Source organism: Salarias fasciatus, chromosome 9 (assembly GCF_902148845.1).
Source record: "Salarias fasciatus chromosome 9, fSalaFa1.1, whole genome shotgun sequence".
In the NCBI taxonomy this organism is placed as follows: Eukaryota; Metazoa; Chordata; class Actinopteri; order Blenniiformes; family Blenniidae; genus Salarias; species Salarias fasciatus.
The window spans coordinates 21,106,277-21,119,977 of NC_043753.1; the positions used below are offsets into that span (position 1 = coordinate 21,106,277).

Genomic DNA, 13,701 nt, shown 5'->3' on the forward strand with positions numbered 1-13,701 from the left:
AAAACACACACGCGCTTGATTTCTCCTGCTGTCAGCCAAGCATGTGGCCTCGCCGCTGAGGGTGACGAGGCTTTCATGTGTTGACCGAACAGCGTTTGAGTGAAACCAAACACTAACAGATGACCTCCCGGCTCCTGGGCTGACACCGGGGGCGGCGGCGGAGTTCAGGCAACTCAGAAGAGGTGAAAGCCACCAGGTCCAACAGACGCCAACATCTGGCTTGGCTTAGTCAGTGTGTATATACACACACACATACACACACACACACGGCCTATTTTCAGGAAAGCCCTCAGTCACTTCTAGGAGCCGGAGAATCCTTTTGGCCTCTCTGTAGATGCTTCAGTAAGCCTCTCTCAGAGCCACCCACTCTGATTTACCATCTGCCGGTTGGCTTGTAAATCCACTGCCAGGTTGAGAGAGGAACAGCTTCAACGTCTTAAACTTCATGACATGTTTGCTACATTTTCTTCTATCTGCAGCTTGTCCATTTGAACTCCTTCCCTTCTTTCTAGGATTAGCGCGTTGAGGCTTTCCAGACACGGAGCAGATCGTTCAGGTGACGCTGCGGAGAGCCAGGGCTCATAGGAAGAAGTCTGATCATGGAGAGCAGGAAACCCCGCAGGGTAAATCCATGAGCACATGCCAGACCTCTTGGTCGATCCGTCACTGTTCTTGGGGGTCATTTCTAATCTGTAAAAGCAGCGATGGAAATATTTGGACTGTGGAAGATTGAAGCGGCTGTCTTGAGGTGACGGCGGAGAGGAGTCCGCAGAGGCAGCACGTCCAGGTTGATTGAAATTAATCTGGAAGCCTCATGACACATGAATCCAAAGAGGGATGTCAAGAGCACACATTGATAATTCCTTGATGATATTAATGGAAAATGAGCCGACGAGCCATTTTTTTTATCCGTGTGGCTGTGCAGGAAACACAAGGGATCGTTCCAATCTCACCATGGAGGATTTCAGTTCTGCATGAAGCTGAACCTATATTTTAAATCATCCGACAGTTTTTGTTTTTCTTGTGGGTATTTTCAAAAAAATTTACAATTTTATTTGCATGCAAAATATTTCCTGACAAACACCTCATGAGCTTCATCTCTGTAAAAGTTGTTTTTTTCTTTCCAGAAGCCTGCAGAAAGCGTGGCCTGAGATGGTCTGGCGCTTACTGTGACACCACACTGACCTGCTTTAACAGGCCTGCAAGATTTTAAAGAACTTTAAAATATTCAAACCTGATTTTGTTCTAATGCTCAAATAATATCTGTGTTCACTCTGTTAATATTTCATATTTTCAGTATATTTTGCCCGTGGATGGCCCACAACATTTAAAACAGTAATGTTTCTGGTAATGAGTCTGGTTTTGACCCTCTCTTGCTTTTGAATTATCTCCATGTTTTTGCCACGCTGAGTGTTTGCATGTCAATGTCTGCCTATTGATGATGAACAAACGGTCAAAGCCTTCTTCGCTCATTTGGCGCCATCGTTCATGCTCCCTGACGCTCACATCCAGATGCAATGTGAACATTTATATGCTGCTTTTGTTCAAAATAAAGAACAATGACCAATAAAATGTATTTTGATCTACGAAAATGCACGCAGGGACACATATGATCATGATGAACCATCTCTGAATGGAGCAATATGCAAACATTACAAACAACCTCAGTTCAGCTTTTAGTTGATCATGAACATTAAGTATAAATTGCAGAAATTCACACAGTTATGTCTGATGCATTTAGGATTCTGGCATCTTACTGATTTTAAACTGCAGAAGTGGGTTTGGCACACAGTGTGTCTGGATTGAGAAAATCTGGAAGTTTTTCTGCTCCATCGACGATGTTTTGTCTGTTTCTTCGATGTTTTTTGTTAGAATATCCCACCAGAACAACAGCGTATCTCGATCTCACCCATTTGGAGGCTGAGACAGAATTTCAAGACATAAAACAAAATATATACCAGATGTGAGCGTATCTATTTCTCTGTGGCAGAGGTAACACAATGACTTGCTGTAACTTGGTGGCCACAACCAGGAACAGCAAAGCCGTACAGGAAGAAAATCTGGTGCAGTTGTCAACCAGATTACACGCTGAAATGGTGTCTGCAGAGGGTTTCCACAGCGAGGTGAAGCAGAAAATTCAGTTTCCCCCGTATTGTGTGCTCATCTGCATGTTGTGGACTGACCAGGTGTCAGAGGCTGAGTGATGGCTGGATTGAACTACCGTGACCCCTCCTGCATCCGAACATGCTCAGACTGCTGTGTGGCGACAGTTTTGTTAAATATCTGAAATGTTAAAAGCATTTGTTTCCTCTCTGCAGTCAGAGCCAGCTGATCGTGTGCTCCCCAGATGTTTCCTCTAAACCACGTCTTGCTTTCTTATCGGGGCCTTCATGTCACACACATCAACAAACGGGGCGTTATGGGCTGAGCTGTGGTTCAGTCCCACAATCCATTGTTCTCTCCATTGTTTTAGTGCAGATGAGGCAGAGATCAGCATCATTTGGGACATCCTTTAGATTAAAAAAAAAAAAAATCATTACATTTCACTTGATTGAAAGTGTTTTAATCACAAAAGATTTGAGAGGGAAGTAAAAAAAATAACAACAGAGTGAGACAACGAAGAAAAAACCATTTTATTTCCCAAGAATTGGCTGTGCATGAGGAGAGGGGAGAACGCTTCAGTGCCAACCGAACTGTGAGGTAGCACTGCCACCTAGAGAGGAGCAGGAAAGCTACCAGACGGCCCTGTGAGAGACAGGAGCAGAGAGGAGGAGGGAGCTGCAGGCTTCAAGCACTGGACACACAGATGAGATGAAAAACAGAAATAAGAGGTAATAATGTTAGGACTGATTACTGTGTTTCCCCTTATGCACACTGGACTGATAATTAATTGATAACTATATTTGTGCATACATCATGTCAATTTTGGATTGTGCACAATTTTATTCATTTTATATGTTGATAGATATAGAATGTATACATTACTATTTTTTTAAAAAAAATCCCTGTGATTGGCTTTATGTAACCAGGGATAATGAAATGACTATCTTTGAAGTTTGAAATTGTTGTTACATAATCGATAACAGTTGTGTACTGGCAGAGCTGAGCCATCTTTACCTTGAAGTGGTGTAAAGTACCACTTTTCATACTGTTCTGCTGTTCAAGAACTATTTCCACCAGTTTTACGTAACAATTTAGACTTTTTCTGCTCACATACTTCTTGACCTACATGAGACGCAGGTGACGGATCGGTGGCGCACAGACAGAACAGAAAAGAAGAGTTCACATAATCATTGTTTTGACAATATTTATTTATTTCTATTTTCCCAAGAGTAACACATAATCCAGGACAAATGAATGTTTGAGAGGCTAGCACAGCAGTTTGCAGAATATATGCTTCAAAACTGCACCATATTAAGCAAAAATGAACTCTTCTCTGAGTACCTGGGGGGCTTTAAATGTTTGCATAAACAAACAATATTTATTTCAACCAATGAACTTCTGGGTCAGTGTTGGTTTCTTATCAAACGTCCCACGGAGTCGCGGGAAACAGCGATGCTTGGCACCATGACACGAGTCAACATACCGTCTCAGGACACACAAACAGAACGACAGCGGGTAGCCTAGAAGGAGGAAAGCGCGAGGATACAATGTCACTGCTACCAGAGGGCGAAGCGGAAGAGAAAGAGAGAAAAGGTCATACAGGCGCAGAGCAGAGAGGAGCGTTCAGAGACATGCTGAGGGACTACACATATAGATATAATACTCTACGTTCAGAGCGGCGACAGTCTTCAAGCAGAAAAGACGGAGGATAGAGAAAGTCAGATCAAGCGCGGAGAGGATACAGTTTGCGAGCGAGGGTTAGCATGCTGGCAGCACAAAGAAACTTTACAGGAAGCCCAAGACACGGAGATCACGAGTAAAGGCTAGAGCGACAGTGCACTAATCTACAGGCTAAGCTATACATTGGACACTAAAGCTAATTACAGGAGCTACCGTACTGTATATGTGTGTATATATATATATATATAATGCATATTTATAGATATAGAAATAGATATATAGGAGACAGTATATCAAACAAGCTGGATAGGCAAGGCATCGCATGCACGTGCAAAAGGAAGCAAGTCTAGCCAGCAGCAGCGAGAGAAACAAAGTGTCTGGTCTTTCCGAGACTACCACAGTGAGATTCCTGTGGTCGCTGTAATAAATCCGATGTTGTCTGTGTCACAGTGCGAACGCCAATTTCGTTTGGGGAGCGGAAATGCGGCCGTCGAAGTTTGGTAAAACAAGAAGCTTTACAATATCTACAAACTGCAGAAAAAAGATTAAATGCTTTAGTTTTCCAACAGAGACCCTTCATTTAAAGACACATTCAGACCAAAGAGCTTAAGTTACATTTTCTTTTTTTTTGTTTGTTTTTTTTAAAACACCAACTTATGGACAGCCCATTGGACATCGCACATTATCAGGTCATGTGTTTTACTCTAAAGTGCACGACCTCCCCGTCGGAGGAAAACGAGACATACCGGAAATTATACTAAGGCAACACAGTTACAAACACACTAAGGTACACGTTGGCACATACCGTCAAGTATCACTTTGTGCACAAAAAACATAGAGCTTCAGAGTCAAAATGGCTTTGCATATTCGATTTTAAAATCCGAACGGCCGAGTCGTCGCGCCTCTGAGCTCCACTCGGGAGTATTTCAAGGTGAAACCTGTCCATTTCTTTTTAAAGCCAGTCCCTGAAACACGTTTTCTTTGAAATAGCTAGAAGAGTCACAAAGTCAAGTATCTGACACACACACGTACACACACATACACACAGGGGGGAAAAAAGCCTTTTGGACTAACAAGATGAAAATACAGGAAATCTATTTTGGAGATAGAGAAAATATGAGTAACTTTACCTCACAAATAGTCTCTGGCTATATGTCTTATATACATGTATGTATACACAAAGATATGTACTTAGGACATCTTGAAATACTATTACAATCTATGATTAAAAGTGATTGTACATTAACTGACCATGTTGAGCAAATTGTGCTTTCTAACTTGTTCTAATGGAAATGCTACAGAACCTCTGCTTGTGGAGTCAGAGTTCACCCTCCAGCCACCAACCGCTTACAATGAGCTTGTTTCTGTTTTTATTTTTTGCCATTTACTGTGCATTTGGTCTTGAGACTTGATTATCATTTACTATTGTACATTTAAATTCACTGTCTTTTTTTTTTGTTATATATATTTTTGCAGGATATATGTATATATATTGGACCCATACTTAAATATTGCTTGTGAATGAATAAAGAGGAAATCTCAGTTGCAATGCTCCGTGGGGGACGCTGCCTCTCCCCACCAAGAGTTAGTGCAAGTGATGTCAGGTATACAGTAGCTGCAAATCTGGTCAAATTCCCACACAATCGCTCTCTGAACAAAACAGGGTTATGGCCTCGCTCCGTTTCTCGCCACATCACGGACGGGCGCTCATCCGATTTCGGAGAGGATGAGGCTGTTTTACATTTAAAAATTTCAAACTTTTCAATCCCGGTTAAGTTGTTCCATGCGACAGCGGCACAAAGCCATGCTGGGGAATTGATCAAATTGAGTAGTGGCCAGAAGGGGTACTGCAAGCTAAAAGTATAGCTTAAAAACATAGCGAATTAAACCCTCATGGACCCTGTGGAGAGATTAGATTTTTTATGTTAGCACTCACGGCTTGTTACACTGCACCCTGTCACCTCCAAGTTTACATTTAATCCACTGCAAACCGCAAAAAAAAAAAACAAAAAAAAAAACTTAATACTGCTTTGTACAAGTCATACAGTGACATGCACTCACCGTAGAAGACATCATCACAACCCAAGTTGTTCTTTAAGTATTGCAAATTCCCAAAGTAAATGGCAGTCAGGTGAAATCATAAAAGCAGCCGTAGCATGCAGTGAACCCTGGACTTTGACGGTGAGGACCTTCAGGCAGCTGCTGGTCACCTACCAAACGAACTGATTTCGCCACAAAGCGCCTCTTTCTGTCCTCAGAGTTTGGTCATTTTTGACAGAATAAAGTCTGAGAGGCACAAGTAGGCTCGTTCAGTTCCAGACTCATGTTGGGGCCAGCCGGAAGAGGGACGCTAATGCAAATGGAGCTGAAATGAAGGAAGCCTGAGAAAGCCTAGCGAGTTTCACGAAGCTGTGCGAGCATGCATTGACCGGCAGGAGCAGCAGACATGTGAGCGGCTTTCCCAGCAGAGACGCAACAGAAACACTACAGTCCTAACACTGAGCTGTCCTCTGCAGCCAGTCAAACACTTTGGAAATATCTGAATTCAGCCGTAGCAGTAAACACGACAGCGAGAAACCTTGAGAGGATGCGAGATGACAGAATCGGCTGTAAAGCTGGGTTGATATATAGGGAATCTTACAGGTTATAAGTGATGCGCTGACGGTTGTTAACATTTAGCACAGCTAAATTTACAGCCAGGGGGAAAATGGTTCCCGTAGCTTAAACAACAAAGTGTAACAAGCCATTACCATTTTAAAACACAGAGAGAGGGACTGAGTGTAGCAAAGGCAGGAGATTAAACTGGAAAGCTGCACTGATGTATGAATACAACCGCTACTTCGCTCTCCCGTCATTTTGATGGAAAATGTTTGTCTTCGCATGCTTGTAGATCCATAACACGGCTTGTTTCTGGCAGGAACACGTCTCTAACATGTGCTGGCGCCGCGATGCGACGCCGGGTAAGAAGGCGAGCGTCCGAAGCCGTCGCCGAAAACACTGCATGCGGGTGCGAAAGGCAGTCGATTAAGCTGAGGTAAGGTGAAGTGCTATTTTCGTTTTTCAAACCGGGAGTTTAAAATGTTGAAGTCACAGGAGAAACACAACCACGTTTGGCACTTAACGACATACTCGGCAAATGAGAAATGATCCCAAAAATAAACTCTTCCTCATCCACTTACTGCACAAGCGTTTCAGTTCACAAAAAACGTACATATAAAGTTACATCACTTACACTATTCTGGGCTGGACTACACTATAGGAAAGGCAGACAGAAGCACTTTTACATAGCTTTGGACCCAGTCAGTCCACGGCAAAGCTACAATACATAATATATGGATATATTCTGTAAGATCTTTTTCTCAAATATACTCTTAAATATGTGACTTTGGAGGAGAGATAATAGAGAAAAGAAGAAGAAAAAAAAGTTTTACCAGTACATTCACGACAAACAATTCATCCGTCAAGAGGAAAAGTACAGGAGGATCTGGTGATCTGCTGAGATGAGTCTTATAGATCTTGGCCAAGTCGCTCGATCTCCTCGATAAGAAAGTCGATGTCCTCGAAGGTGGCGGCGGGATTTGAGATCACCATGCGGAAGAAGTTGACCTTGTCCCCTTGCGGCTGGTAGCTGACCATGGTCGTCCCGTACTCCATCATCCTGGCCTTTATCACCGGAGCCACCTGACCACAGAGAGCCAGAGAACAGCGAGCTCTTACTGAAAATCTATCATTCAAGTCTTGAAATTCTCGTCTCTGTTGAGTCTCGTTGCAGCTGTTTGGAGCATTTGTCTTCGTGTGGTTATCTAGAGAATTGTGTGGCTGTTCTGAGTCTCTCTGATTGATAGAAATGTTTTTATGGTTGCTTTTCAGTCTCTTTACATTTGTTTTGACTCTTTCTGTATTGGTGTTGAGTCTCTATGTGACTGTTTTTGGTCTCTGATAAAAATCCTGTTGTAGTTGTTGAGTCTTTTTTTGTTTGATTTACAATTCTTTGTGGTTGTTTTGACACCCTTTACGGCTGGTTTGAGTCTTTTTGCTCTGGTTTTGAGTCTCTTTGTACTGTTTTTTGTCTTTGTGTGGCTGTTTTGGATCTCTCTCTGTTTGATTCAGGTTTGAATGTCTTTGTGGTCATTTTAAATGTATTTGTGATTGCTGTAAAACGTATTTATTTTGATTTCTCCTTTATTGTTTTGATTGATGTCCTTCAAGTCATTCTTGTCTCAGTGACGAGTTTGAATCCTTTCTGCATTATATGCCTTCACCATTGTTCAGGGTTTTTCGTTGGTGATTTTTTGGAAAAGAACAACTGTCATTTGTGTCATTGTCAGTCAAAGTCAGTCAAAAATTTCAGCGGCTCCTTTGTACAAAACAACGATTCACAAAAATGGAACAGTTATCAAGATTACTAGCCAAATGTAACAACAAGACCTCCTTTGATGAACACATAAGAGTTTTCAAAGTGCAGTTTGAGCTTTGTCAGGTTGGTGAATGGAGAGAGCTCTCACTGTGTCGCTGCTGAACAGTCATTTGACAAGAAGAATTACACACAGAAATACATTTAGCCTCTTTAGGTTCTGCTGTAATGAGGCGACAATGTGTAGAGTTTTAACACCTGACAGGAACAGCTGATGATAACCGATTGTTTTCTCTCTCGCTTCACAGAAGTTGTGTGATCGGATGTTTGTCCCTCTTCTTTGTTTACTTTATCAGCTTCTCCCCAGACGGCTCCGATCCTCGGCCGTGTAGTTCATTATCTGAAACCAGCCTGACGGCTAAATCTGACAGCAGGCGGCGAAGGCAGCGCGGTGATGGCTGCAGTCCAGGGGTTATCTCCCAGAGCGAGGAGGAGGTGACAGTCGATCATTCTGCGCTCAGCAGATTCCGGACGGGACTGCGGATTTGAAAGCGACAGATTCAATTTGAAGTTTAGGAAGTCGCCCTTCGTGTTTGGATCCAGCAGCCTGTTAGACGGCTCGGCTCGTTCAGCGTCACTGTCTGAGAAACGATCATACTCATGGTAACGTCATGCAAAGGATTTAGTGAGCCGACCAGACGGCTTAGAGCTTAAAGTTCACTGTGACTCAAATACCCTCGACTTTCAAAATATCCTTTTAAAAAATAAAAAACTACATTTGGAAGTATTATGTCAAAAACTAATTTTTTTCTCCGCAAGAAACGGGGCAAGTGAGGCTCTGCTAGTCATCCATCGTGTTCAGATATCCAGTTCTCATAATCAGGTCTTTCCTCCTCAATCTCAATCGACTTGCAGCTGATTTCTGCTAAATTAGCCTCTGGACGATTTCCACTTTGTAAGAAACAGTCATTTCAAGACGATGTGGAAACGAAGATCAGACTTCTATCTTCAAAGTTCTAATTTGGCAGCGCTGCATCATCTCTCAGCCTCCAACTCCAAGTGGATGGAAAAAGGCGAGCGGAGGCCAAGCGGTTGATCCAGTTGGCGGAGCATGACGGCGCTGCTTCAATCAAACTTTACAGTATAAACAGAAACATCTGCATCGCCAGATAAAAGTGGTAATGATTTATGGCTGATGTTTCTGGGAAGGGGGAGAAGAGAGGAAGGCAGCCATCTTTACATGGCGGTCACGTTCGCCATCTGTTGGTCCTGATTGTCAATTATTTCTCCCCCTGCTGCCGCCGGATTATCTGACTGACCGCCACGTTCGCTAACGAAACGGCCACACTTCTTTTCAGACGCCGTTCCGTTTTGAGAGCTGCACCGTTTACCGCTCCACACGCGCGTGGAAAAGTGTTCTTTAATCCTCAGTATAAGGTGTCCCTAATTAGGGACATGTGATGGCCGGGCCGGATATGACTGGCAGCCTTGTAAGGGCACGTAGGAGCGGCGGGGAAAGGTGTGTGGGGAGATACCGCGGCCGGGCCTCTTATCTCCGCTCGCCCACCTTGTGCAAGTGTTTCTTCCTCTCCTCTTTGTCCTCCATGTAGCGGATCCCGGGGGGGGAGGTACCAGAAGCAGACGTTGGTGTGCTGAGGCTGGGGGGAGACAACGGGCGACACGAGATGAGAGGGAGGAACGGCCACAGTTTAGGGTTAGGGTTCATATAAAATTCATATAAAATGGATCATGCAGAATAAAAATGTTTTGCTGCCGTCTATCTAAAACCTGAGTTACAGCTGATTCAGCTCCAACAGTAAAACCCCATGAGGATCAGATGAGCTCCCTCTCCGCTGCTCTCTAGATATCTGAACCTCGCCGCTGTGTTCTTCTGGCGCCGGAGCCGACCGGCCGGCCGCCTGCGAGCGGAGAGGCGGTCATTACCGACGGCTGACTAGCCAAGCGCACCAGCCTCATTTATACAGCCCGGCCGGTCGGGCTGTAGTGCATTCGGCATCAGATTGATGTAACGGCTCAGTGGGGGCCACAGACAAGCGAGCACCTGGGCCTCCGCCCGGAGGACTTGGCTTTTCCTCACCACCCTCTGGGTTGCGGCGCTCTCGGGCTTTTTGGGGGCTCAGTGGGAAAACAATGAACCTGGAACGATTAAAGAGGCTGCATTATCAATGACTGTGGGTGTCCAAGCTCCTCTTTTATGAGGGAGCTTCATCTTAATAACCTCTTCATCCCACATATGTTTGTGTTGTCCTGTAGTTTAGCCTGCTTGGGGTGATTTCAGACACTATGCCATTCATATGCATATGAGCAATTACCCGTCGTTATGCTATTCATTAGACATAATAGCAGCACATTATACTGCCAGCCAGAGGTAAAAAAAAAAAAAAAAAAAGAGTGGCATTCATTCAACACAAAGCACGAGCACTCTGTGTGCCAATCAAGTCACCCGCCATGACGCTGAAAGGAGCGGCGAGGACCAATATTAGCTTTTCTGATTCAATATTCTGGAGACGTGAACATACTTTCCCGTCAAAGACCATCTCATATCCTTCTCTGTCCTTGATCTTGTTGTAGAGATACTCGGACAGCTCCAAGCACTTGTCAATCTGAGCTTCGAAGCCAATGGTTCCCTCGTCGAAGGAGAAAACTAATTAAATGGATGAAATCGGTTTAATGGGAAACATTCTGGTTTAAACTGAAGGAATTGTGGCAAAAATCTGCCTAAAAAGGTAAAAAACAAATGGTTCACCCCCCACCTTGGCTCTCCACATGAGCCACAGCTTGAAGATGTCCACGTGGCGTCCGCACTCCAGTGCCTTGTCCCCGGTGTCGTAGGACAGGTCGTAGTGCTTGTCCTGCTGGAACAGGTAGCAGGCGTGCATCTGGTTGCAGTTCTGCATCAGACCCTGCGAAGCAGAAACCCAGCCGTCACAGCACCGGCTGAACAAAACAACGACAACACAACAATCAGGGAGCCCACCTCTTCTCTGACCAGCAGGGCGGAGCACTGCAGCGGGACCGACATCATTTTGTGCGGGTTCCACGTGACGGAGTTGGCCCTGCAGGGGGAACAAGCAGCCATCGTTCACCGTCACACTCCGCGCCGCTTCTGTCTGATTCTCCAGAAAACAGGAAGACACTCGCCTCTCCACGCCGTCCAGCTTCCACCTGTGTCTCCGCGACATGAGCAGACTTCCTCCCCACGCTCCCTGCACACACACACACACTTTTCAGCATCAGACTATATGGAAACTGCAAATGTCAATTCAAGACTGTGATTAATGGACATTTCAAGAATTCTATAAAAATGTGAATAAAACCCTGATGTGAAAATTATCCCATTTATAATCTGTTAAAAAGCATTAAACTGACCAAGGTGACTCATAAAACACCATTTCAATTATTAAAGCAACACAGAAATGGCAGACTTTTCTTACTGGGTATCAAGTCATGCTGTTAAGGCACCACTATCATACTGAATGATGCATCATTTATAACAACAACAACAAAAAACCTAAATATGACTTCCTATAAGCACTGGGCATATGGGACAATCACAGTACTTTATGTTCACACACATTTTTTGTTGATTTATGGTGTTTTTCTTTGATGTTTTAAGGACATCTATCAGGGAGGAAAGTCCATTTTTAAACAAGTAAAAAGGGAAAACTGTTACAGCAGCATGTGTCTGAATATGAATATTCAACTGAATTTAGTTCATGTAGTGTCACGTATTTACAATCATTACTTTGAGAGAGACAGAATAATGTGAGAGTTACCTAACAGCGTGATTTTATGTTTTGGGTAAAAAGCTTATTAAAGATGAAATTCTGCGTTTGGAGCTGAGTGTTTTCTGCATGACTGGGTACTTCCAATCAAATGCTTCAACGTAGAGAGGCGGTGATCTAGATTTGATCGATAACTCCAGCAGGCTCACCTGTAGTTAGAGGAGACACATGAGCATTTCTATTGGCTGCTGACTTTCAAAGAATTCCTTGTTAAACAAAAAAAAAAAATCTAATGTTTTCTGACTGTAATTTGACACAATGTAGAAACAGCTGCATATAGAAACAAGACAAAATCAGTTTTTTTTCCATTTCACGGGGTCTTGTGATTATATAGATAAATATTCACGTTCATATTAAACTTGATTATGTGGTTGCAAAGGTACACAAATTCTTCTTTTAAGTAGATTCACAGATATTTGAGGCCTTCTGACCACATGTAAATGTAATCAAGGAGACTCTGAATTACTCAAAGCAGCAAAGTAAATTTAAGATTTTCTGCCAAAGCAGAAACTTTAAGTATGACAATAAAATGAAGCTTTTGAGGAAGAGTGTCTCCCTGTTCTGAACGATATCATCTTTTCTCAGTTATCAGGCCTGCATGCTGACAGGAGAAGGAAGGCGGTGTGCAAAGACCTAAAATATAACGCCTCTTAAAGTAAAACGATGACAATGTGACAGATATCTAAATGTGGGACTTCATGTGGAGTGGTGAGTGAATAGAAACCCAAGTAGGTTATTTATCAAAGTCCATGGGTCAATTTGACTAAAATCCAGGAGTCGAGAATTTTTACTCATGAAGCTTAATATCTGCAAAAAAAAGGTTGAGTCTCATTTGATGAAACGTGCTGACTTTTTTTACACTATATCAAGTGAAAATTAAGGAAACATGAAGCTGAATTATCACTGGCATAAATGATTGTTGCTGCTTTTTGATTGGCTGTAAGTCATTTTACAAAAACTTAATGGAGGAAAGTCGATGTTTTTTTCTGAATATCTGAGGAATTCCCATCCTAACTTTTGAATTTAGCTGCATTAAAAGCTGGAAAACACACTTCTGTCCTCCACAAAGTCACATCAACCAGCAGGAGCAGCAGGTGCCACGATGCTATAAAAGAGAGGTGTGTGTGTGTGTGTGCTTTTTTTTACCGGCAGCCTTCATTGAGGAATGACAGACAAGACCATTTATGTCTGTTAATAGAGGTGTCCCCCTGTCAGGACTAAATCACCTTCATTAATAGACAGAGTTCCTTCAGTGAGCGCCGAGGCAAAGTCAGGGGAGGAGATGATTTACAGCCTCTGTTCCAGTTTTTCTAATCTCCAGTGTTAGAGAGGAAATGGCGAGCTCTCTATCTAGGTCAACCGCAAGCAGCTAGGAGCCAGACAGACGTAATAGATTTGTCAAACTCCGTGGCGAGCTCTGCGGGTCTGAGTATTCCTCCCCCGAAATCCCTTCTGAGGAGACGCATCCTGCGTCTGCTGAAGCGGCGGGGAGGAGCTATCATCACTTCCACCCGCTGTCGGCTCCGGCTCTCACTCACGTCCACGTGCATCCAGATGTTGTACTTCTTGCAGATGTCGGAGATGGCGATGAGCGGTCGAAGGCTCCGTACACGGTCGTCCCGGCGGTGGCGCTCACGAGAACGGCACGAAGCCCTGCGAGGAGGGGGGTGGGGGGGGACACAACACGCGAGCATGAAGCACGTGCAGCAAAGCGGCCATGTTGGATTCTCTCATCATCTCTGCTGCTTCACTCCACTG

The 13,701-nt window shown here is 43.8% G+C and overlaps 1 protein-coding gene across 1 annotated transcript in view; it reads right to left on the minus strand.

The window, feature by feature from the left end:
- Positions 1-7,290: 7,290 nt before the first annotated feature.
- The window catches only part of LOC115394785 (glutamate decarboxylase 2-like), a 6,672-nt gene continuing 261 nt past the window's right edge, over positions 7,291-13,701 (minus strand). Inside the window, 9 exon segments of the mRNA XM_030100130.1 lie at positions 7,291-7,464; positions 9,705-9,761; positions 9,763-9,795; positions 10,678-10,785; positions 10,912-11,061; positions 11,136-11,214; positions 11,300-11,364; positions 13,482-13,540; positions 13,543-13,596. Of these exon segments, the coding sequence (XP_029955990.1) occupies positions 7,291-7,464; positions 9,705-9,761; positions 9,763-9,795; positions 10,678-10,785; positions 10,912-11,061; positions 11,136-11,214; positions 11,300-11,364; positions 13,482-13,540; positions 13,543-13,596 (779 nt within the window).